Here is a 24,757-nt window from a genome sequence, read left to right on the forward strand (position 1 = left end):
TTTGGATATTTCAAAAAATAAAATTGGTTTACGACCTCAAGACAAAGGTCGTCGTTGATACTTATACATAGTCCCCTAATCAAGGACCCAGGTAGTGGCAAAATTGAGCCGAAAAGACTAGCTCAAAACCATGAAAAGGTGATGACCACGAGACTATGGTCCATCTAAACACATTGTCAACCCACATTCAGGTTGCAAATAAATCCGAGCATCCCTCGGAAGAATTCGCTTCTACAAGAATGAATAAAAAAGAAATTCTCAAAAAATATATTGTTAAACAAAAATATACACAGTGTGGACCCACTTATAGGACACGTCTAATCAAGAAATATTACGACCCACCAACAGGTTGTAATCACAAAAGCCCTTCTACATAGGCAAAATAAATGGGCTCGCCCACCCTCAGCGGGCAGGGTCTGCGTCACTAGCCGCGCAGGTCCTCAGTTTCGAAAAATAAAGTCTTCAAATTTAAAATAGGCTCGCCATCTTCAGCCGGCGGGGTCTACGTCACAAACCACGTAGGTCCTTATTTTAAAAAAAAAACAAAACAAAATAAAATTTCAAAACAGATTCGTCCACTTCTATCGGACGGGGTGTCCACCCTCAGCGGACAAGGTTCGCCACCTTCAGCGGGCGGGGTCTACGTCACAAACCGCGTAGGTCCTTATTTTCAAAAACATCAAACAGATTCGTCCACTTCTATCGGACGGGGTGTCCACCCTCAGCGGACAAGGTTCGCCACCTTCAGCGGGCGGGGTCTACGTCACAAACCGCGTAGGTCCTTATTTTCAAAAACATCAAACAGATTCGTCCACTTCTATCGGACGGGGTGTCCACCCTCAGCTGACAAGGTTCACCACCTTCAGCGGGCGGGGTCTACGTCACAAACCGCGTAGGTCCTTATTTTCAAAAACATCAAACAGATTCGTCCACTTCTATCGGACGGGGGGTCCACCCTCAGAGGACAGGCTCACCACCTTCAGCGGGCGGGGTCTGCGTCACTAACAGCGCAGGTCCTTAGTCGCTGCAGCGATAACTTTTATTGGTTTTCCCTTTTTCCAAAAATTAAAGGCTTGGTTTGTTGGATTTTCCTTCGTTTTACATCCTATAAAAACAAGGGGGTTTTCTCGTTTAGCCAGCCCTGAAAATGAGAATCTTTAAAAACGTTTTACCTCGTGATTGGGCTTGGCCAGGCCCAATTACACTTTACAGCTTTAATTTCGAAAACATCTGTAGTTACTCCCAATGACAAAGTGAGGGAGTTTTCTACGCATCTTTAGATCCTTCCAATGACAAAGTGAGGAAGTTTCTATACTATCAGTTGACAAATCCCAATGACACGTGAGGGATATGTCGACACTTCAAGTGATGACCCTTAAGTCAAATGTTATCACTCGGGGGCTCGTGAGACCCTCGCAAAATAGGTCACATACACCATGGCTTGTGTGACGCACTCCGTCTAATACTTTGACCATCGTCTTACTCCAAGACTCAGTCAAAGTGGGGGCTAACTGTAGACACCTTACTTTTGTCCCCATTCCCGCAAGGGAAAGGTTCGATGATGAAAGCATAAAAACTCCACTTGACAACGCATCTCCTATAAAATAAACGAATCTCGATTCCCCATTTCATTTCACCCGAAACCTGCTATTTATGGAAACCCGCTAAAAATAGTAACTGCCGTAAAAGGTAGCTTCTAAAAGTGGCAAATCATAAAAGATAGAAACCTGTCAGAATTAGGTGTTGCATTCCAACATAAATCCTAAATGAGATAGAAAACTACGAGAATCCTATTCCTAATAGGATTCGGAAATAAGAGTTACGTATTAATTAAAATCCTAACGAGCCTAGAGTTCGTAACGGGCCCAGACGCATTCCGTCACAAATTGATACGCGCTAAAAGACTCAAATTAATCTCAAACTCTACGGATTTTAGAATCCGAATCTTTCTAAACAAAAAACTGCCCAGACCCTATTTTCATCGCCTGGCTCTGGGCGCCGAAATCTTCGGCGCCCAAGCCTTGGCGCTGAAAATACCTGGGTACGTCTCTTTTCCTAATTCTTTCTGTATTAGAACTCTGCAATTCTATCTTTCCACGAACTCTTCCCTATAAATAGACCCCTACTTTCGACGTGAAACAGACAACAACACACAACAACACATAATATACTCTAGTATTGACTCTAAACCCCTTAGCCTAAGCCTCTCGCTGCGAAACTGTTCACGCGTTCTGTCGCAATCGATCCATAAATCGAACAGAACGTATCCCGTCCCATAATCGAGATTCGTTAAATAAAAATCAGAAATAGCAAAGTCAAAGTGGTTAGTTTTCTGAGAACCGTGACGCACCTCTCAAGGGTGCGTCGTAATGTGTCCCTTTTCGATGATTTAACTGCTTTCCTCGCCCTTTTTATGAACTGTTAAACTAACCTAATATGATTGTTCTATCACGCCTAACAAATATAATATTTTTGGGAAATCGGATTATCATGCTAGGTCCCTTAATGCTATTTAAATCAGATAATCACGATCAAATTAGTATTATATGTTGCATGTTGCTAAAATCAATTCAGATTAGTTTAATAGTTAACGCATGTCCCTTCAATTATTTATGCTGAGCTAGTAAGGATATCCTGCCTCTGGAGTTATCGACGAGCGAATTACTCCTCTCGGTAGTTACAGTCCCCCGAACCCTCAATCTCTACCTTGCGGGTGTATATTGAGAGATCCCCACACCTGGGATCACAAGGGAACCTACGGCCGTCGTGGTCAAACATAATTGCACTCCCTTTATGTCACGATAACCGGGTTTTGTCAGTTTTTCTCATTGTCGTTAAAAACTGAATGGCGACTCCTATATTACTAGCCAATTGGGTGTATACTCACAGGAAATCCAATTACACTTGATTGAATAAAAAGAATCGTCACACCCACGAGGGACAAGGTCACGCATTAGCCTCGCGCTTTTTCGACCCCCTCACAGTTACTATGTTCCTAGTATCACCTGAAACATCATTTCCGTTTCAAGTTTGGATTCTAAAGGTTTTAGTTTTCAATTTAAAGATAATAGTTGTTCTTTTTCTTTGAATGGAATGTTTTATGGTTCAGCACACCAAGAAAATGGTCTATATATTCTAGATACGAGCAAACACATTTATAACATAAATACTAAAAAGGCTACTAGTGATTCAGATCTTACATTTCTGTGGCATTGTCGGTAAGGCCATATAAACACAAAGCGCATGGAATTACTTCAAAGGGAAGGGAATTCTAGAATCATTCGACTTAGAGAAGATTGATCAATGTGAATCTTGTTTACTTGGAAAAATGACAAAGCAACCTTTCTCAAAGGTGGGAGAAAGAGCAAGCGAACTACTAGGGCTAATACATACGGATGTATGTGGGCCTATGAGTACGAAAGCTAGAGGTGAGTTCAGCTATTTCATAACGTTTACGGACGATTTCAGTAGATATGGCTATATTTACTTAATGAAACACAAGTCTGAATCGTTTAAGAAATTCCGAGAATTTCAAAATGAAGTAGAGAATCAACATGGCAAGAAAATCAAAGCTTTAAGATCGGATCGAGGAGGTGAATATCTTAGCCACGAGTTTGATGACCATCTAAAAGAATGCGGTATTCTTTCTGAATTGACTGCTCCGGGGACACCTCAATGGAATGGAGTGTTGGAATGGAGAAACATGACCTTACTCGATATGGTCAGGTCAATGATGGGTCAAGACGAACTTCCTTTACAATTTTGGGGATATGCGTTGCAAACTGCAACACTCACACTGAATCGTGCTCCGTCAAAAGCTGTTGTAAAGACTCCATACGAATTATGGACTGGGAAACATCCAAAGTTGTCTTTTCTAAAGATTTGGGGTTGCGAAGCATATGTTAAAACGGAAAAGTAAGCACGGGAAAAACTGCAGAGGTTGGCGTCGCCCGATCGGGCGACGCTTCGCCCTATCGGGCGATGTGCTCGACAGTCGGCCTGATCGGGCCAAATTCCGCCCGATCGGGCGGTTTGCGATAGGTTCATAGCTGCACTCTGATGGCAGCCCGATCCGGACAGGCGAAGTGCGCCCAATCGGGCGCGCACATAAAGCTTCAAATCTCTTTTATTTCGCCCGAACTTCGCGTTTCGCCCTCAGCTCACAGGGCGATTTGCAATCATCATCATCTTTCGCCCATATCACCAAGTCTAACTCCGGGGCTCAACCATAAGCGTCTAAGGCTCCAGGAAGTCGACGATAATGGTCCCGAACTTCCTCGGGCTCGTGTAGTGGCCTAAATCATCATGAAACGGGTCTAAAAAGACCAATTTCTCACTAATCAAACCTGAAACTCAAGGCACACTCAATAACACATATTAGTACTAAAAATGGATCCTAAGAGCTCATTCGACACATAAAAGTACTAAGGGACGGGGGTAAAACACTATATAAAACACACATATCAATATGTCAAGCGATTAACTTCGGACAAGCTCGAACCAAAATCTGACAAATGTTTCTTCGTTGGGTATCCAAAAGAAACAAAGGGGTATTAATTCTACAACAAGTCAGACAACAAGGTATTTGTTTCTCTTGACGATGTCTGTTTGGAAAGAAATCATAATTCCAAATTGACAAGTGGGAGAATAATAGACCTCGAAGAGATTCGAGACGAACAAAGAACCAAGAACTCTTTAGAAGCAATTCAGGATGAAGAACCTCCAAGGTCTTTAGAAGAGCCGGTGGGAGTAGTTCCTCAAAACGTCTTTGCCCCTCGTAAGTCAAATATAACTAAGATTCAGCCGGGCATATGGACAGGCGTCCTCTTGGATGAAAACTTAGACGTTCTCATATTAGATATTGATGAACCTATGACTTACAAGCAAGCTATGACGAGCCCAAGCTCCACTAAATGGTTAGAGGCCATGAAATCTGAAATAGACTCCATGTCTGAAAATCAAGTCTGGGATTTGGTAGATTTGCCTGATGGGTTTACACCTATCGGATGCAAATGGGTCTTCAAATTGAAGAAAGACAAAGATGGAATTGTATACATATACAAGGCTAGATTGGTAGCAAAAGGTTACAAGCAAGTTCACGGCGTTGACAACGATGAAACCTTTTCTCCAGTCGCGATGCTTAAGTCTATTCGGATAATCCTTGCGATTGCCGCTTTTTATGACTATGAAATATGGCAAATGGATGTCAAAACTGCCTTCTTGAATGGTGTTCTTGAAGAGACTGTGTTTATGACATATCCGGAGGGTTTTGTCGATCAAAAGAACCAAGGAAAGTTATGTAAGCTTAAGAAGTCCATTTACGGACTAAAGCAGGCATCAAGGAGTTGGAATAAGCAATTTGATGAAGCAGTCAATAAGTTTGGCTTCATCAAGAATCAGGACGAATCTTGTGTATACAAGAAGGTAAATGGGAGTAAAATTGCATTCCTAGTCTTGTATGTTGATGACATACTACTTATTGGAAACGACATTCCTATGTTGGAGTCTGTAAAGACTTGGCTTGGAAAGTGTTTCTCAATGAAGGACTTAGGAGAGGCACAGTACATATTGGGCATCAAGATCTATAGGGATAGATATAAGAGGATGATTGGACCAATCCAGAGCACTTACATTGACAAAGTGCTATCTAGGTTCAATATGATGGAAGCGAAGAGAAGCCATCTACCCATGTCACATGGCACATATCTAAGCAAGAGTCAGTGTCCTAGGACATCTGATGAGCGTAGAAAGATGAGTGAAATTCCATACGCTTCGGCTATTGGATCCATCATGTATGATATGATTTGTACAAGGCCGGATGTTTCGTTCGCACTCAGTGCAACGAGCAGGTACCAGTCAGAACCAGGTGAGGCACATTGGACTGCTGCCAAGAATATCCTAAAGTACCTGAAAAGGACTAAGGATCAGTTTCTGGTTTATGGTGGTACAGATGAGTTGATTGTTAAGGGAAATACGGACGCAAGCTTTCAAACCGACAGAGATGATTTCAGATCATAGTCTGGGTTTGTGTTCTGCCTCAACGGCGGAGCAGTAAGCTAGAAAAGTGCTAAGGAAAGCACTATTGCGGATCCTACAACTAAAGCCGAGTACATTGATTCCTCAGAAGCAGCAAAGGAAGCTGTTTGGATTCGGAAGTTCATCGAAGAACTTGGGGTTGTCCCCTCCATTAAAGGACCAGTGGCTTTGTATTGCGACAAAGCGAAGCCATTGCCCAGGCAAAGGAGCCTAGGAGCCACCAGAAGTCCAAGCACGTACTGCAGCGATTTCATATACTTCGAGAGATCGTTGAAAGAAAAGAAATCGAGATTTTCTAGGATGGAACAGACGACAACGTCGCGGATCCATTGACTAAACCGTTGACACAAGTGAAGCACAACGCACATGTAGCAACCATGGGAATCAAGCATGTTGGAGAATGGCTTTGATTTTCTAAGTATTGTTTTAGAACATATGTTAGATCTATGTTTAAAACAATTGGTTTAACCATTTCATATTTATGAAATTTATTATTTCATATTCATTTAATTTTGTTTTAGTATTAAATGATAAGTCCATGTGATTCAAATTATTCAAATGGGATGTCAAGATGGATTCTTCGACAAAGAAACACCCATAAGTGAACTTTAATATTGAAGTCACAAAGGATCCGTAATCCAGGTCATTGAAAAGTGGACGACCAATGACTAATGAAGATTAGATTGCAAGTAGATTTTTGGTTCTGTTTCTTGAACTAGTTTGACTGGATGTCAGAATCTTTTGAATAAATACTTATTGGATCTTGTATCGGATTGACCATGAGAACACTTTAAGAGATTAATGTCATGTCTTAAGTAGTTATCATTAATGGTGATTAGAACCATTCCTCAGAACATGAGCGATTATGTCTGCTCGTTTGAGAATTAGTTCGCTTTGATGCTAGCTAAACGTCGCACCATAAAAGGAGGCTATAAAAGCAGTTATTGGGCGTACTATGAATCAAAGTGAGTGTTCATAGATTGCAAGAATGGATTTTCCTCCTATCTTTGATAGGATATGGTGTTGTTGTGTAACAAGGCCTCTCGAAGACTTAGATACTGTAAAATGCATGGCCAAGCTCAGAATGGTTAAGGCTTAACCATCTGTAAAAGTTTAATGTTGAGCTCTGTAATTCGAGAAACACTTCTGGACCTAATAAGGATGGCTTGGATCTTACCTTATGTTCAGTAAATAAAACTAAGTGACAAAGGAATGTGAATGCACACTTGTCTGAATGACAAGTGGGAGACTAAAGAAAATATGTCCTTCACCCAAGGTGAATTTAGTCTAATACCAAGGTTCAGATTAATTGCGAACAATTAATTCAGTAAGATCAAGTGATCGGAACAGCTAGCTGGAGCAATGCTTCCGATCAGTGAGTTCTAATGAATATTATGCTCACAACTTACTCTTGACTGAACCTACAAGGTCACACCAATGGTATGTAACAGATCACCGGATTAAATGAATCGGAAATTCATTTAATAGCTTTTCGGGAATTAGTTTTGGAAAACGTATTATACGATACGACCTTGAATCAGAATCGTATATCCTATCGAGAATATTCGTAATCTGGGGGAAACGAATAAATCGTATCGTACGACGGTGATTCGTCGTATACGAAACGATAAAAAATAGCAGTAAGGTATTAGTCACGAATACGAAGGGCATCGGAGCTGCCGGCCCGTCGAGCCAAGCACGCAAGCGTGCAAGGCCCAACGAGCCAGCGAGCTCGCGAGCAAAGGCGAGCAAGCCAGCCCGCTTGTGGCACGAGCACGCAACAACAGCGGCAGCATAGCAGCGACGAGCGAGCAGACCCATGGCCCAGCTGCTCGGCTGCGCGCGCTGTGGGCTTCGGCCTGCAGCGTGTGGCTGGGCGTTGTGCTGTGCGGGTGTCCGTGTGTGATGTAGCCGTTCAAGGCCACTTGGTCTTTGGCCGGTTACATCATTTAATACAATTAGGTTATTGTATTTCCACACTACTCAATACACACAGTTTTCCAACCCTAAACCTAATTCAGAATATTACGTTCTTCAGTTTTCTCTCTGTGAAAACTGTTCTTCCCAAAAAGCTAAAAACTCTTGATTGATTGTCTAAGCTACGGTAATCAAGATGGATCTGATCGTGTCGGTGAACCAAGTAGAGGAACGACAAGTGGAGTTCTAAGTTCGTGTTCGTTGACAGATTACTAGGGAAAGTACGCTTCGAATGTAAGTTTGCTTAATCTGTGCTTTATACATGTTTCCTGGCTTTGGGGATTGTTTCCGCACATGTTATTATGTTTAACTATATTCCCCTACACTTCTCACAGCAAGAAGCAGTTTCATCACACCAGGAATGAACGACTCGGTGTTGTCATACGACATCGAAACGGTCGATGAACTGAGAGAAGCGGCTTTGGTTAGAATGGCATCTTACCAACAAGCAGTTGCAAGTAGTTCCAACAAGAACATCCGAGCTCGAATCTTCAAACAAGGAGAATGGGTTCTACGAAAGGTCTTTCCAAACAAGAAAGATCCGCGACACGGGAAACTAGTTCCAACTTGGGAAGCTCCCTATCAGATCGTGAGACGAACATGTCATGGAGCGTACTAATTGATGGACATATATGGATGGAAGACCTATACCAAGAAGCTGGAATGCGACACACTTAAAGCTGTACCACTTCTGAAAATTGAGAATCCATCTTTCTTGTCTTTTCCTGTTTCCCATTAACATACAGGAATGGTGGATCCTCGCGACATCATGACGGCTCTCCTAAGCAGGGGACAACATGAGTCCACCTCGGGTCATAATAATCCAGGTGTACCAACATAAGGTAGCCGTCAAGACAACGTCAAATCAAGCTAAGTTCCTTATCCTTTCTTTTTCCTTTCTTTATTTACATTTCCTCCTCATTTCCATTACTGACTTAGGCATCGGAGGGCCGTTGGTGTACCTTGACGCCATCATCTCGTTTTGCAGATCATATTTTTTGGTAATGGATACAGCATAGTGCCAACATTTATGCATTCGTCCCAGCATAATAAATTCAACAACACAAGTGGACGACACAGTCTCGACCATTTCTCTCTAGAAACTTTGTCTTTTCCTTCTTGTCGTATTTTCGTTTTATTTCATGTAGCCCTATACTGATTTAAGCATCGAAGGGCCGTTGGCTAAACAAACGACCAATCCTCACGCTCTGCTATGTTGACAGTATGATGCCTACTCGATAACGAAGTCGACAAGAAGGAAGCGGGACGACAAAGAGATGTACGCAACACAAAGAAAACACACCGACGAGATGAACACAAAATTTCCACTTTATTAAGAATATTCATGTGTTACATTTTACAACTCACTTGTACGAGTTACGAACTACGGAAAACATTTTACATTTTTACACGTTACAAAATTACAAGATAGGGCATACGAAACGCCTGGAAAACGAATTACAAATTACATTGTACACTGTACATTTACAGAAATGTAAGTTTACATCTATATGGCACAACCTTTTTACTTTGCTTCTCCACCTTTGGCGAGTTGAAGACGTCTCCAGATCAAAGCAAGGTACGCACTCCAAGCTTCCTGCACACTACCACATAAAAACCAAAGAAATCCCACAACACAAAGCAAATCATGCAAATCAAACACAAAAACAAGTAAACCCAGAAATCCACAAATATTTACAAGACTTGTCACCATGAACAAGCCAAAACAATAAAAGACTGTCGCCTTCAAGGCGAAACACAACCGAAATATATTTTGACCACACTTGGGCCAATCAAAACCAAACCATTGTTTAAAATAACCATCTACTAAGAATTATATATTTTTTAAGGGGGTGGGAAAAGGACTACTCCAGGGGGTCTGCTGGTCCCGCATTCTCCTCTTACTCGCCATTGCCTGGTGCCGTCACAATCTCGGCGTTGGGGATGGTTGTAGTTGCACCCTCCTCAACGTCCTCTTCATCACTAACGGCACCTGGGGGGACATACTCCTCGGGGAATGCGGCGTGGAACTGAGCAATATCTTTCTCTGGAGTCCAGTCCGCATGCCTGCCCGCCATGAAGTCCTCCATCATTTAAGCCCGGGTCTTCCAAGTGTAATAGCCAGCACACTCGAAAATACTTGCTTTAACCTTGGAGAGGGACGTCTTCAGCTCGTCAACTTCTGCGACCAGCGCCTCCTTGTCGGCATTTAGTGCAGCAACCCCCTTTGCTTGCTCCGCCTCCAACATCTCAGCTCTAGCCGTTGCCTCCTTAGCGACGCCACCCAGTCGACCAACTTCCTGCTTTGCCCTTTTCATGTCATATTTGTTTTTCACTAAGTTTTCTTCCGGGGCTATGACATGATGGCGAGTCTCCAAAGCCGATTGCAGGCTCTACTAAAAAAGGAAAAGCAAAAATAAAAAGCAAAACCATTCAGTGATCTTCGTTTACCCAAAGACGGCGAGACAACAAGATAAAAAGCAAGCACGAATAAGAATACCTTCCAAGCATCCGAGATGCTCTCGACAGTTGCAGCAACTGGGGACAGGGTCTCTTGACGTTCGCGGCTGTAGGGAATCCATAGGCGGTCCAGTTCTGGCCACAGCTGGTGCAATAGAGCGTCGGCCGACCCGTAGTCGTCAAGAAACTCAACAGAGAGCTTCCTCTTCCGAGATGGAGGTGGCACTTTGAATTCCACAGCCGTGGACGTCCCCGTCTCCCCGGTCACGGTATCGTCATGGGAAGTCTTTGGCTACTTTCGAGGTGACACCACTGTGATGGGTTTGGGCCAGAATACACTCCCCAGTGCCTCCAGCCTCTTTTTCAGCAACGCCTCCGCAGACGGGGCCCTACTAGATCGTGTCGACGGACCAGTTCCTGCAAAACAAATATCATACAGATGATTTAGTCTCGTCACAACACATGTAATTATTTTACGGGCCACGAACCCAACTTGTAACTAACGCTAACCAGTTTACCTGTTGAAGTCGACATGTTTGCAGGCTCAGAGTGTTCTTCCTCTTGTGAAAGTTCTTCACGCTCGAACCTCGTCCCACAAAAGGCTCTATCCTTGAGAGGTATTCCCAACTGGACAGTAGTTTTCTCAACCGCCTCAACGCCGACCCCAACTGTGTCGAATGATGCCCCTACAAAAAAAAGTGAGAAACGTCAATCAGCAAGTATCCCAAAAACACAAAATAAACAAATATACCTCTAGCCATCCATTCCCCAGTCAAAAAGTCGGAGTCTGGCGCCAGACTAGCCAACTCCCCAAAAAAAAAATGACCCATCCACAGTTTGTCCTTCGATTGGTCCGAACCCAGCAGAGCTTCCCTGTCATCCTTCACATGCAGCAAGTACCGACCGGCTTCGTAGTTTCGGACTTTGTAGGTGTATACCAAGTCCTCCACCCGGAATTCCATTCCCAGCTTGTCGGCCAGGTGGTCGACGAGATGAATGACTCGCCAAACCTGCGGCATCAGTTGCGCCGGCGACAACATTAGGGTTTTCAGAACCCGCCTCACCAGCGGCGTAAAAGGGTAAGTGTACCCAATTTTGAAGGGGTACTCGTAGAAGCAAACCCAACCGTCCGATGTCCAATCGGCCTGTTCGTCGGGCTGCGGCAAACGAATTACCGCCGACGGGGGAAAACCTCAGTCGGCCTTGAGCGCCGCCGCATCCTGATTTCCCCTGGTGGCCGCTCGAGCGTTCTTCTTGTCTAGAATGTTACTTGGACTAAACACAGGACCCTCGTCCAGATCGCACTCTACCACCACTTTCTTATTCTTCGCACGGGCCGACTTGGTTCCCATTCTTTGTGACATGGAGGATGGAAGACTAGAAGAAGGAAGATGAAGAGAGGGTGGTTACCTGAAATCTGGAAGAGAAAATCACCAGGTTCTTTGCAGTTGAGAAGAGAGAGAAAGAGGAAGTGTGAGGAAGTGGGTGAAAGGGAGTGACGTATTTATGGAGGAAATGTGCGGTTGGTTTATCAAGGGATCATCATTATGAAACGCCGTCAGTTATTGGGGGAATAAGAGGTTATTTCCTCCCTTTTATCGAATACCAGGAAACCCATTTTTCCTTTGAACTTTCCGGAAAAATTCAAAATGGGTTTGGGGATTGTTAGCACCTTCCTCAAGACAAATTCAAAATGGGATTGTTAGCAACTTCCTCAAGACAAGTTCGGCTCTAAGCAGAATTTGTCCAAAACAACTGCTACTTCTTTGCCAAGAAGTGTCATATTTGTCAAAAGTGTGCAAACCTAAAGCACATTCCTCCATCCTTGCTATATTCACAATCATCACCATGGCCGTTCTCAGCTTGGGGTATCGACGTCATCGGCAAATTCAATCCAACAGGCACCGGGGGTCATGAGTTGGTCGTAGCAAGATCTTTCAAAGTATTGGGTTCCAAGCAAGTGGCCCAGTTCATTCAAGAAAATATCATACGTAGATACGGCGTTCCTCACGAGTTCATCACTGATCAGGGAACCCATTTCCAAGGCGAGTGTGAAGATCTATTCACCGAGTACAAAATTCAACATCACCGTTCTTCGCCTTATCGCCCACAGACCAAAGGGGCAGTCGAAGCGGACAACAAAAATTTCAAGACCATCATTATGAAGATGACAACCAATTACAAAGACTGGCCCCAGCAACTACACTTTGCATTGTGGGGGTATTGAACTTCAATTCGTACTTCAACTGGCGCAACTCCATTTTTATTGGTCTATGGAATGGAAGCGGTACAACCTATTGAGCTGGAACTGCCATCTTTAAGGATAGTCCTCGAAAGAAAAATCCCAGAATCTGCATGGGTACAATCAAGATACGACAAGCTAGTTATGCTCGAAGAGCGCTGGCTTCAAGCCGCTCACCATGTACAAGTCTATAAACGCCGAGTTGCCAGACATTTAAACAAAAGGGTCAGAACCCGAAATATCAAAGAAGGCGAGCTTGTCCTGAAAGCCCATCGCAAGAGTGTCATGGATCCAAGGGGAAAATTCAGACCCAACTGGGCCGGGCCATCACTAGTAGAAAAAACCCTTATTGCAGCGGGCTTTTAGACCCCTGTTGCAGCGTACATCGTATGCTGCAACTGGGGGGCCTGCAACAAGTCTGAACTTGTTGCAGCGTACAATGTTCGCTGCTAAAAGGTGTTTTTTGCAGCGTACATATGTATGTACGCTGCAACAAGTGCCAAAAAATTGGCAAAAATTTGGACTTGTTGCAGCGTACATATATATGTACGCTGCAAAAGACTCAACTTTTTGCAGCGTACATTTATTTGTACGCTGCAACAAGTCTGAATTACTGAATTTTTTGCAGCGTACATTTATATTGTACGCTGCAACAAGTCTGAATTTTTGCGAAATTTTTTTCCCTTGTTGCAGCGTACAACATATATGTACGCTGCAAAAAAGCACTTTTGGCGGGAAAATTCTAATTTTGTTTAGGGATACCTAGAGTGCCTTGCACCAAATATAGAAACCTGTCAAAACAATAATAGAATAACGCAACCTGTATAACAAATATAAAAACAACAACTGGAGTTTTGTATATATCCCAAAACCAAAAGTGCACATACCGATACATTTAAATATATTTACGTTCCAATTTCAACGTACGCATACATTTTAACATAAAAGATTGTTCTATAACATCTAAACCAACACGATCAAGCGCCCTCAGGTCAATAATAAATACTTGGTGGTAAAAAACTTCGCCCATTGCTCACGAACCACATCAATTTCCACACTAGCATAAGGCGCAGTCCTCGGAGTATAGACCTTACAAAAACAAAAATTTGATGGAGCATTAGATCGATTAAATGCAAATGAAATGTCACATTTTAACATTCAAGCAACTAATGACAATGTATTAATAGTCTAGAATACGAATCAATTAGTTACTTAATTACCTCATCTAGCCGGCCTTCATAGTCATGTTGTAACGTGACTATCTCTAACATGAACTTCATAACGTAATAGCCACACTCAGTTCCGCCGATTTGTTGAGCACACTGATTAAGAAACATAATACTTTATCTTGCAAGGCCAATAGTTAATAAAAACAAAGCAAAAAGCTAATTAAGAAACATGTTATACCTCTATATGAATGGGTTTACACGACTTAAAACTCGTTTTATTCGGACAATGCCCACCATTGCACTTGTACACTTGGTATGCCCTAGAAAATTAACGAAACATGGGTACTCATGAATATGATTTTGGCTTAGGTTTCTTAAAGACTAATGTAATTTGTAAGCAAAAGAACTTACAAACTCAAGATTCCCCATGCATAATCTGTTCGACGTGGATCTCTAGCAGAATCGAAAATATATACATAACCTCTACGTAGGTCCATCACGTATAAATTCCAATGATTTCTGTATAATTTATAAATGATATATTAAATATTTAATAACAATAATAATTAATATTTTATATGAAACTTATATAATATAACACACTTACTCTTGATTATATGGGATTAAAAACCAATTAGTTAGGTTAGGATTACCCATCTTCTCCTTTTCAATTTCAGCTTGGAAAATGTTTTTCAAATACATTGTTGGCGCTCCAGGGTCGGCCTTGATTCTAGTGCTTGACATAATCTCGGGACAAATGAACGAAATCCGAAACATTTCAAATGATTTGGCATGATCGTGCAATAAACACCTACAAAATAAACAAGATTACACTATTAAGATCGATAAAGAGAAAAAACTTCAAAGAAATAATAGTTATATTAACAACAATAAAACATTTAATTACAATATGTAGACTTGGATCGCTGAAATGTTTAAGCACGCCCCGCGAAGGAACTCTCCTATATCAGACGCAGTTATGTATGTTTCTTGATCAAAATCCGAGTTCCAAACTGAGGCCGCCAATGGGATGGTAGTATTATCATATATATCATCAGGCGCCGAAGTCATGATAAACTGCAAGTATTTGCATGACGGGCCAAGACCTTGAATTGCATCGTGTACAAGTCCCGCTTTCTTGCTTTTGGTGGTTGATTCTTGTGTTTTACGATCACAACTACCCACGACCTCTAAGTTGGACTTAGGCTTAGAAATCGACTTCTTTGGATGCGAAAATTCCTATAACAATAGTCAATTAACATTAGTCATGTAATAAGAATCAAATGAGTCCTTAGGTTCTTTAGTTCAAAGTTGGGAGCGAAAATGTCATTTTAGCTCTATATATGACCTATAACGACCCAACGAGCCTTAAATGTGCATAAATAGGTTGGAATGAGTTTTAGAAACTTAAAACTATGCATATTAGTCATGTAATAAGAATAAAATGAGTCCTTAGGTTCTTTAGTTCAAAGTTGGGAGCGAAAATGTCATTTTAGCTCTATATATGACCTATAACGACCCAACGAGCCATAAATGTGCATAAATAGGTTGGAATGAGTTTTAGAAACTTAAAACTATGCATATTAGTCATGTAATAGGATTAAAATGAGTGTTTAGGTTCTTTAGTTCAAAGTTGGGAGCGAAAATGTCATTTTAGCTCTATATATGACCTATAACGACCCAACGAGCCATAAATGTGCATAAATAGGTTGGAATGAGTTTTAGAAACTTAAAACTATGCATATTAGTCATGTAATAAGAATAAAATGAGTGTTTAGGTTCTTTAGTTCAAAGTTGGGAGCGAAAATGTCATTTTAGCTCTATATATGACCTATAACGACCCAACGAGCCATAAATGTGCATAAATAGGTTGGAATGAGTTTTAGAAACTTAAAACTATGCATATTAGTCATGTAATAAGAATAAAATGAGTGTTTAGGTTCTTTAGTTCAAAGTTGGGAGCGAAAATGTCATTTTAGCTCTATATATGACCTATAACGACCCAACGAGCCTTAAATGTGCATAAATAGGTTGGAATGAGTTTTAGAAACTTAAAACTATGCATATTAGTCATGTAATAAGAATAAAATGAGTGTTTAGGTTCTTTAGTTCAAAGTTGGGAGCGAAAATGTCATTTTAGCTCTATATATGACCTATAACGACCCAACGAGCCTTAAATGTGCATAAATAGGTTGGAATGAGTTTTAGAAACTTAAAACTATGCATATTTGTCATGTAATAAGAATCAAATGAGTCCTTAGGTTCTTTAGTTCAAAGTTGGGAGCGAAAATGTCATTTTTGCTCAATATATGACCTATAACGACCCAACGAGCCTTAAATGTGCATAAATAGGTTGGAATGAGTTTTAGAAACTTAAAACTATGCATATTAGTCATGTAAGAAGAATTAAATGAGTCCTTAGGTTCTTTAGTTCAATGTTGGGAGCGAAAATGTCATTTTAGCTCAATATATGACCTATAACGACCCAATGAGCCTTAAATGTGCATAAATAGGTTCGAATGAGTTTTAGAAACTTAAAACTATGCATATTAGTCATGTAAGAAGAATAAAATGAGTCCTTAGGTTCTTTAGTTCAAAGTTGGGAGCGAAAATGTCATTTTAGCTCAATATATGACCTATAACGACCCAACGAGCCTTAAATGTGCATAAATAGGTTCGAATGAGTTTTAGAAACTTAAAACTATGCATATTAGTCATGTAACAAGAATCAAATGAGTCCTTAGGTTCTTTAGTTCAAAGTTGGGAGCGGAAATGTCATTTTAGGTTCGAATGAGTTTTAGAGGGTTTACCTTGGATGCTAAGTCTGTTGTCTTCTTTTGGGCCGCTAATACCGTTGTCTTTTTCTTGGAGCTACCATCCCTCTCTTTAGAAACATTAGACTTGGACTTCTTTTTAGGAGGTGAAGTATAATCCTTTAAAATTCAACATAAACAAGAGTAGGTAAGATGTCGAATGTGCTTGCGTGAACATATACATTCTAAACAATAAAACATATATACCTCGCCCTCTTCGAAAATCACTAAGTGTATGGGCCATTGCACAAAACTACCCAGAGCACCGCCTAAGTTAGTGAAACCATCTCCCGTAGGTACCGGAAGAATATCATCAACATGTCCGTCGTAAACAAAATCAACTTGGACTTTATAGTGACCAGGCTTCATCGATGTAAAATGTTGGGGCAATGCACCATCTGAGGGTTGTACCATACCATCCGCCACGACAATGTTGTTGCCTGAAACTTTATCCTCAAGGGCAAGACGACATGGAGTCCTTTCCTTCATAAACAAAGGTTTCAATGCAACTTTGTAAGTGATACAGATTATTAAGTAAATGTCAACTAAAAACATAAAAGGATCAAGCAACTATGTTAAAAAAGAGTGACTACGTCGTACCTTTAGCTCGCGTGGTTGCGGCACTAAGATGTGACGAGTGGTTCTTGTAGCACTAACATCAAGGTCAACTCTGGCAGAATCATTTAAGTGGAGGTCATCAAGTATCGGGGTAGAAATGGAGTTTAGTTGTCCTGTTTTTAACAAGGTGCTTAGTTGCTTTTGGAGGGCCTCTGCCACCCTTTTCTCTACCCTTTTCTCTAATTCACCTTCAAACTCCTTTTTCACAGAAGCTCTGATTGATTCGTAATTTTCTGATGAAGCTTCACCATGGTCACTTCTACTATGTCGAATACACGGACCGAAAGCCTTTTTGATACCAACCATGCCACCTGTTCCCTTGACACGCCCACGATGATCTTTTTTCCCTATAGCTTTAGTGAGGGCATCCTCACCCTGTTCGAAAGAAAGATTTCCTTTTTCCTCTTCTGCGATGTACTCTAACTGCCAATTAGGAAAGTAAAATTACTTTATATTCTCTAATCAAAGCAAGTAAATATTAATTAATTATCACTACTTACAGCTTTTGTTGCGATTTCAACAACTTCTGTATCGTTCGGGTCAATTTCCCACTTTCCCTCTTTATTTTGTACTTGATGGGCCAAAATCCACTCCTTTGATCTGTATTTTCTAACTCTATTAACATTTGAGGTCACTGATGAGTTCACCGAGGAGCTACTCGAGATAGGTAAAGCTGCATCTGGTGGAAGTCATCCATCCTTTATCCAATCTAGTCGCTTTCTATTATAACCCTTTTGGCCGGTGCGATGTGGGTTCTTGTTGCATGATGCACTTTTCCTCGCCTTTTCACTACGAAGCTGTCAAAGACAACATAAAAAGATGGAAATAAATGTTTTTTCTGATAACTTTTTGTCCTAGAACCAATGTCAGTTTGCTACATGAAAAACTCTTTAAGGACAAGTTAAAGAAATATTATCATTACCAATGACTCTGGCAGGAAATAATGTTTAACAAAAGTCTTCCAATCATCCTCTGTGATATGGTTGTAGACATCCCAAGGCATCTTGTTTGTTTGATTTTTTGGCTTCTTTTCCTTCATAGTTATCCATCGGCGCACCAACTTGCTCTTGAAACAACTAAATCGTTTCGCCACACAAGAATGAAAATATTTCTCCCTCGAATGATTAGAATCATCAGTAATGTGGAACATAAGCTGTTAATAATTAAAAAAAGTTAGATTATAAAAATAGTATTTAAATCAAATTAAATAATCCCTAAAATATACAAATTAAGTTAATATCCAATGCTTACCTTAGTCTCCTCCCAAAACCCCTTCTTGATTTGCTCATCTACCTTTGGATATAATGGGACGTTAATATTAATTCTAGTAGCACAACTCCCAACTTGCTTCCCGTATTCATGAGACCATTGTCCATCGGGGACATTATATACATTATACTCAAGGAACATAGGCTTAGCGATTTTAACACCTTTTGACGGACCACGGCCTTTAATGGTCTTTGTAATCGTACTAACATCTTGTGATTCGTCACCCGTTGTGGGAGTCTTGCCACCTTCTGATTCATGCCTAACAACAATTTGGTTTTCATTCATCGTACCTATGTTGTTCCTGCATCAAGTAAAACATACAGAAGGGTGGTTACAAAATGTGCGCGCAGCAGCAAATCAGTGCACTAGCATACAGAAGGATATCAGATCAGTGCAGATATCACAGATCAGATCAGCACTGATCAGTGCAGATCAGATCAGCACTGATCTGCACTGATCAGATCAGCACAGATCAGTGCAGAACAGATCAGTGCAGAACAGATCAGCACAGATCAGTGCTGATCAGATCAGCACTGATCAGTGCAGAACAGATCAGCACAGATCAGTGCAGATCAGATCAGCACAGATCAGTGCAGAACAGATCAGCACAGATCAGTGCTGATCTGATCTGCACTGATCTGTGCTGATCTGATCTGCAATGTTCTTTGTCATTCTTGGTGTGTTTGTTGAGGCAATATGAGAATGCAGGGCAGCTAACTCATTCTATAAACAAGTTCTATTAATCTAGTATATTACGGAGTAGTATGTAAGTTAGATCGTAAAATGAAATTACTTGATTGAGTTTCACTTAAACTCAAGCAACAATGATTAAGAAACTTAATGAGGAAATCTGACAATCTCACTTCTCTTATATCATGAAATCATATACTCATATGAGATAAGTCTAGAAAACACCATTTATGCTAAAATGAGGCTAATATGACCTAAGAACTCATTTTTAGGCTAATATGACATTTCCGCTCCCAACTTTGAACTAAAGAACCTAAGAACTCATTTTAATCCTATTACACGACTAATATGCATAGTTTTAAGTTTCTAAAACTCATTCGAACCTATTTATGCACATTTATGGCTCGTTGGGTCGTTATAGGTCATATATAGAGCTAAAATGACATTTTCGCTCCCAACTTTGAACTAAAGAACCTAAGGACTCATTTGATTCTTATTACACGACTAATATGCATAGTTTTAAGTTTCTAAAACTAATTCGAACCTATTTATGCACATTTATGGCTCGTTGGGTCGTTATAGGTCATATATAGAGCTAAAATGACATTTTCGCTCCCAACTTTGAACTAAAGAACCTAAGGACTCATTTGATTCTTATTACACGACTAATATGCATAGTTTTAAGTTTCTAAAACTCATTCGAACCTATTTATGCACATTTATGGCTCGTTGGGTCGTTATAGGTCATATATAGAGCTAAAATGACATTTTCGCTCCCAACTTTGAACTAAAGAACCTAAACACTCATTTTAATCCTATTACATGACTAATATGCATAGTTTTAAGTTTCTAAAACTCATTCCAACCTATTTATGCACATTTAAGGCTCGTTGGGTCGTTATAGGTCATATATAGAGCTAAAATGACATTTTCGCTCCCAACTTTGAACTAAAGAACCTAATGACTCATTTCATTCTTATTACATGACTAATATGCATAGTTTTAAGTTTCTAAAACTCATTCCAACCTATTTATGCACATTTATGGCTCGTTGGGTCGTTATATGTCATATATAGAGCTAAAATGACATTTCCGCTCCCAACTTTGAACTAAAGAACCTAAACACTCATTTTAATCCTTTTAAATGATTAGTATGATTAGTTTTAACTTACCTAGACTCAATCCAATCAATTTATGCCATTTGAGACTTGTTTGGTCGTTATGGTTCATATTTATGCTAATTTAGTCAACTAAGGTCAATTCAGGTCAATTTATTCAACTAAGGTCAATTTAAGCCCGCTCGTTTTGATTTAGGTCATTCTAGCTCAAGATTAGGAGACATGTTAATTAGCGCAACACTAGGAGAAAACGCACAACTCACCAAAAGTAAATAAGAATTATAGATGTGGAATGCACTGATCTGTGCAGATCAGATCAGCACAGATCAGTGCTGATCAGATCATCACTGATCTGTGCTGATCTGTTCTGCACTGATCTGTGCTGATCTGATCTGCACAGATCAGTGCAGAACAGATCAGCACCGATCAGTGCTACCCTCATCTGATCTGCACTGATCTGTGCTGATCTGATCTGCAATGTTCTTTGTCATTCTTGGTGTGTTTGTTGAGGCAATATGAGAATGCAGGGCAGCTAACTCATTCTATAAACAAGTTCTATTAATCTAGTATAGTACGGAGTAGTATGTAAGTTAGATCGTAAAATGAAATTACTTGATTGAGTTTCACTTAAACTCAAGCAACAATGATTAAGAAACTTAATGAGGAAATCTGACAATCTCACTTCTCTTATATCATGAAATCATATACTCATATGAGATAAGTCTAGAAAACACCACTTATGCTAAAATGAGGCATTTTCGCTCCCAGCTATGAACTAACGAACATAAGGACTCATTTTAACCTTTTAAATGATTAATATGATTAATTTTAACTTTCCAAGACTCGATCCGATCTATTTATTCACATTAGAAACTTGTTTGGTCGTTGTGGTTCATATTTATGATAAAATGAGGCATTTTTGCTCCCAACTATGAACTAAAGAACCTAAGAACTCATTTTTAGGCTAATATGACACTTTCGCTCCCAACTTTGAACTAACAAACCTAAACACTCATTTTAATCCTTTTAAATGATTAATATGATTAGTTTTAACTTTCCTAGACTCAATCCAATCAATTTATGCCATTTGAGACTTGTTTGGTCGTTATGGTTCATATTTATGCTAAAATAAGACATTTTCGCTCCCAACTTTGAACTAAAGAACCTAAGGACTCATTTGATTCTTATTACATGACTAATATGCATAGTTTTAAGTTTCTAAAACTCATTCCAACCTATTTATGCACATTTAAGGCTCGTTGGGTCGTTATAGGTCATATATAGAGCTAAAATGACATTTCCGCTCCCAACTTTGAACTAAAGAACCTAAACACTCATTTTAATCCTATTACATGACTAATATGCATAGTTTTAAGTTTCTAAAACTCATTCCAACCTATTTATGCACATTTAAGGCTCGTTGGGTCGTTATAGGTCATATATAGAGCTAAAATGACATTTCCGCTCCCAACTTTGAACTAAAGAACCTAAACACTCATTTTAATCCTATTACATGACTAATATGCATAGTTTTAAGTTTCTAAAACTCATTCCAACCTATTTATGCACATTTAAGGCTCGTTGGGTCGTTATAGGTCATATATAGAGCTAAAATGACATTTCCGCTCCCAACTTTGAACTAAAGAACCTAAACACTCATTTTAATCCTATTACATGACTAATATGCATAGTTTTAAGTTTCTAAAACTCATTCCAACCTATTTATGCACATTTAAGGCTCGTTGGGTCGTTATAGGTCATATATAGAGCTAAAATGACATTTTCGCTCCCAACTTTGAACTAAAGAACCTAATGACTCATTTCATTCTTATTACATGACTAATATGCATAGTTTTAAGTTTCTAAAACTCATTCCAACCTATTTATGCACATTTATGGCTCGTTGGGTCGTTATATGTCATATATAGAGCTAAAATGACATTTCCGCTCCCAACTTTGAACTAAAGAACCTAAACACTCATTTTAATCCTTTTAAATGATTAGTATGATTAGTTTTAACTTACCTAGACTCAATCCAATCAATTTATGCCATTTGAGACTTGTTTGGTCGTTATGGTTCATATTTATGCTAATTTAGTCAACTAAGGTCAATTTAGGTCAATTTATTCAACTAAGGTCAATTTAAGCCCGCTCGTTTTGATTTAGGTCATTCTAGCTCAAGATTAGGAGACATGTTAATTAGCGCAACACTAGGAGAAAACGCACAACTTACCAAAAGTAAATAAGAATTATAGATGTGGAATGCACTGATCTGTGCAGATCAGATCAGCACAGATCAGTGCTGATCGATCTGTGCTGATCTGTTCTGCACTGATCTGTGCTAATCTGATCTGCACAGATCAGTGTAGATCAGATCAGCACTGATCTGTGCTGATCTGTTCTGCACAGATCAGTGCTACCCTTATCTGATCTGCACTGATCTGTGCTGATCTGATCTGCAATGTTCTTTGTCATTCTTGGTGTGTTTGTTGAGGCAATATGAGAATGCAGGGCAGCTAACTCATTCTATAAACAAGTTCTATTAATCTAGTATAGTACGGAGTAGTATGTAAGTTAGATCGTAAAATGAAATTACTTGATTGAGTTTCACTTAAACTCAAGCAACAATGATTAAGAAACTTAATGAGGAAATCTGACAATCTCACTTCTCTTATATCATGAAATCATATACTCATATGAGATAAGTCTAGAAAACACCACTTATGCTAAAATGAGGCATTTTCGCTCCCGGCTATGAACTAACCAACATAAGGACTCATTTTAACCTTTTAAATGATTAATATGATTAATTTTAACTTTCCAAGACTCGATCCGATCTATTTATTCACATTAGAGACTTGTTTGGTCGTTGTGGTTCATATTTATGATAAAATGAGGCATTTTTGCTCCCAACTATGAACTAAAGAACCTAAGAACTCATTTTTAGGCTAATATGACACTTTCGCTCCCAACTTTGAACTAACAAACCTAAACACTCATTTTAATCCTTCTAAATGATTAATATGATTAGTTTTAACTTTCCTAGACTCAATCCAATCAATTTATGCCATTTGAGACTTGTTTGGTCGTTATGGTTCATATTTATGCTAAAATAAGACATTTTCGCTCCCAACTTTGAACTAACAAACCTAAACACTCATTTTAATCCTATTACATGACTAATATGCATAGTTTTAAGTTTCTAAAACTCATTCCGACCTATTTATGCACATTTAAGGCTCGTTGGGTCGTTATAGGTCATATATAGAGCTAAAATGACATTTCCGCTCCCAACTTTGAACTAAAGAACCTAAACACTCATTTTAATCCTATTACATGACTAATATGCATAGTTTTAAGTTTCTAAAACTCATTCCAACCTATTTATGCACATTTAAGGCTCGTTGGGTCGTTATAGGTCATATATAGAGCTAAAATGACATTTCCGCTCCCAACTTTGAACTAAAGAACCTAAACACTCATTTTAATCCTATTACATGACTAATATGCATAGTTTTAAGTTTCTAAAACTCATTCCAACCTATTTATGCACATTTAAGGCTCGTTGGGTCGTTATAGGTCATATATAGAGCTAAAATGACATTTTCGCTCCCAACTTTGAACTAAAGAACCTAAACACTCATTTTAATCCTATTACATGACTAATATGCATATTTTTAAGTTTCTAAAACTCATTCCAACCTATTTATGCACATTTATGGCTCGTTGGGTCGTTATAGGTCATATATAGAGCTAAAATGACATTTTCGCTCCCAACTTTGAACTAAAGAACCTAATGACTCATTTTATTCTTATTACATGACTAATATGCATAGTTTTAAGTTTCTAAAACTCATTCCAACCTATTTATGCACATTTATGGCTCGTTGGGTCGTTATATGTCATATATAGAGCTAAAATGACATTTCCGCTCCCAACTTTGAACTAAAGAACCTAAACACTCATTTTAATCCTTTTAAATGATTAATATGATTAGTTTTAACTTACCTAGACTCAATCCAATCAATTTATGCCATTTGAGACTTGTTTGGTAGTTATGGTTCATATTTATGCTAATTTAGTCAACTAAGGTCAATTTAGGTCAATTTATTCAACTAAGGTCAATTTAAGCCCGCTCGTTTTGATTTAGGTCATTCTAGCTCAAGATTAGGAGACATGTTAATTAGCGCAACACTAGGAGAAAACGCACAACTCACCAAAAGTAAATACGTGCTTTATTTTCCGATTCTGAGAACTTCTGAAAAGACACAAATCACCGAAAGCTTCTGAAAATTTCTGACTCGGGGATCTGCACAGAAAGTTAGAAAACTTTGGTCAGGAACAAAAGTAAGATGTGGAAGTACA

General features: G+C 39.5%; 2 protein-coding genes across 2 annotated transcripts; both read right to left on the minus strand.

Annotated features, from left to right (window-relative positions):
* Positions 1 to 11,666: 11,666 nt before the first annotated feature.
* LOC130471741 (uncharacterized) lies at positions 11,667 to 18,003 on the minus strand. Its single transcript, XM_056842024.1, has 6 exons — positions 17,816 to 18,003; positions 17,298 to 17,738; positions 16,905 to 17,180; positions 16,695 to 16,817; positions 14,843 to 15,123; positions 11,667 to 11,850 (listed from the first exon to the last, which is right to left on the minus strand). The coding sequence occupies exons 2-6, from the start codon at positions 17,619 to 17,621 to the stop codon at positions 11,667 to 11,669; spliced, it is 1,188 nt and encodes a 395-aa protein (XP_056698002.1). The 5' UTR covers positions 17,622 to 17,738; positions 17,816 to 18,003.
* A 115-nt stretch (positions 18,004 to 18,118) lies between these two features.
* On the minus strand, positions 18,119 to 24,703 carry LOC130459402 (uncharacterized). Its single transcript, XM_056826760.1, has 3 exons — positions 24,610 to 24,703; positions 18,567 to 18,885; positions 18,119 to 18,468 (listed from the first exon to the last, which is right to left on the minus strand). The coding sequence occupies exons 2-3, from the start codon at positions 18,867 to 18,869 to the stop codon at positions 18,217 to 18,219; spliced, it is 555 nt and encodes a 184-aa protein (XP_056682738.1). The 5' UTR covers positions 18,870 to 18,885; positions 24,610 to 24,703; the 3' UTR covers positions 18,119 to 18,216.
* Positions 24,704 to 24,757: the final 54 nt, after the last annotated feature.

This window comes from Spinacia oleracea, chromosome 4 (assembly GCF_020520425.1).
Source record: "Spinacia oleracea cultivar Varoflay chromosome 4, BTI_SOV_V1, whole genome shotgun sequence".
Lineage (NCBI taxonomy): Eukaryota > Viridiplantae > Streptophyta > Magnoliopsida > Caryophyllales > Amaranthaceae > Spinacia > Spinacia oleracea.

Coding starts and splice junctions, on each gene's coding strand:
- LOC130471741 (XM_056842024.1), bottom strand. CDS start 17,621: ATGGTTGGTATCAAAAAGGCTTTCGGTCCGTGTATTCGACATAGTAGA. Junction 17,181..17,297: donor CGCAACCACGCGAGCTAAAG/GTACGACGTAGT, acceptor TTGTTTATGAAG/GAAAGGACTCCATGTCGTCT. Junction 16,818..16,904: donor TGATTTTCGAAGAGGGCGAG/GTATATATGTTT, acceptor TGAATTTTAAAG/GATTATACTTCACCTCCTAA.
- LOC130459402 (XM_056826760.1), bottom strand. CDS start 18,869: ATGAATGAAAACCAAATTGTTGTTAGGCATGAATCAGAAGGTGGCAAG. Junction 18,469..18,566: donor GGTTTTGGGAGGAGACTAAG/GTAAGCATTGGA, acceptor AATTATTAACAG/CTTATGTTCCACATTACTGA.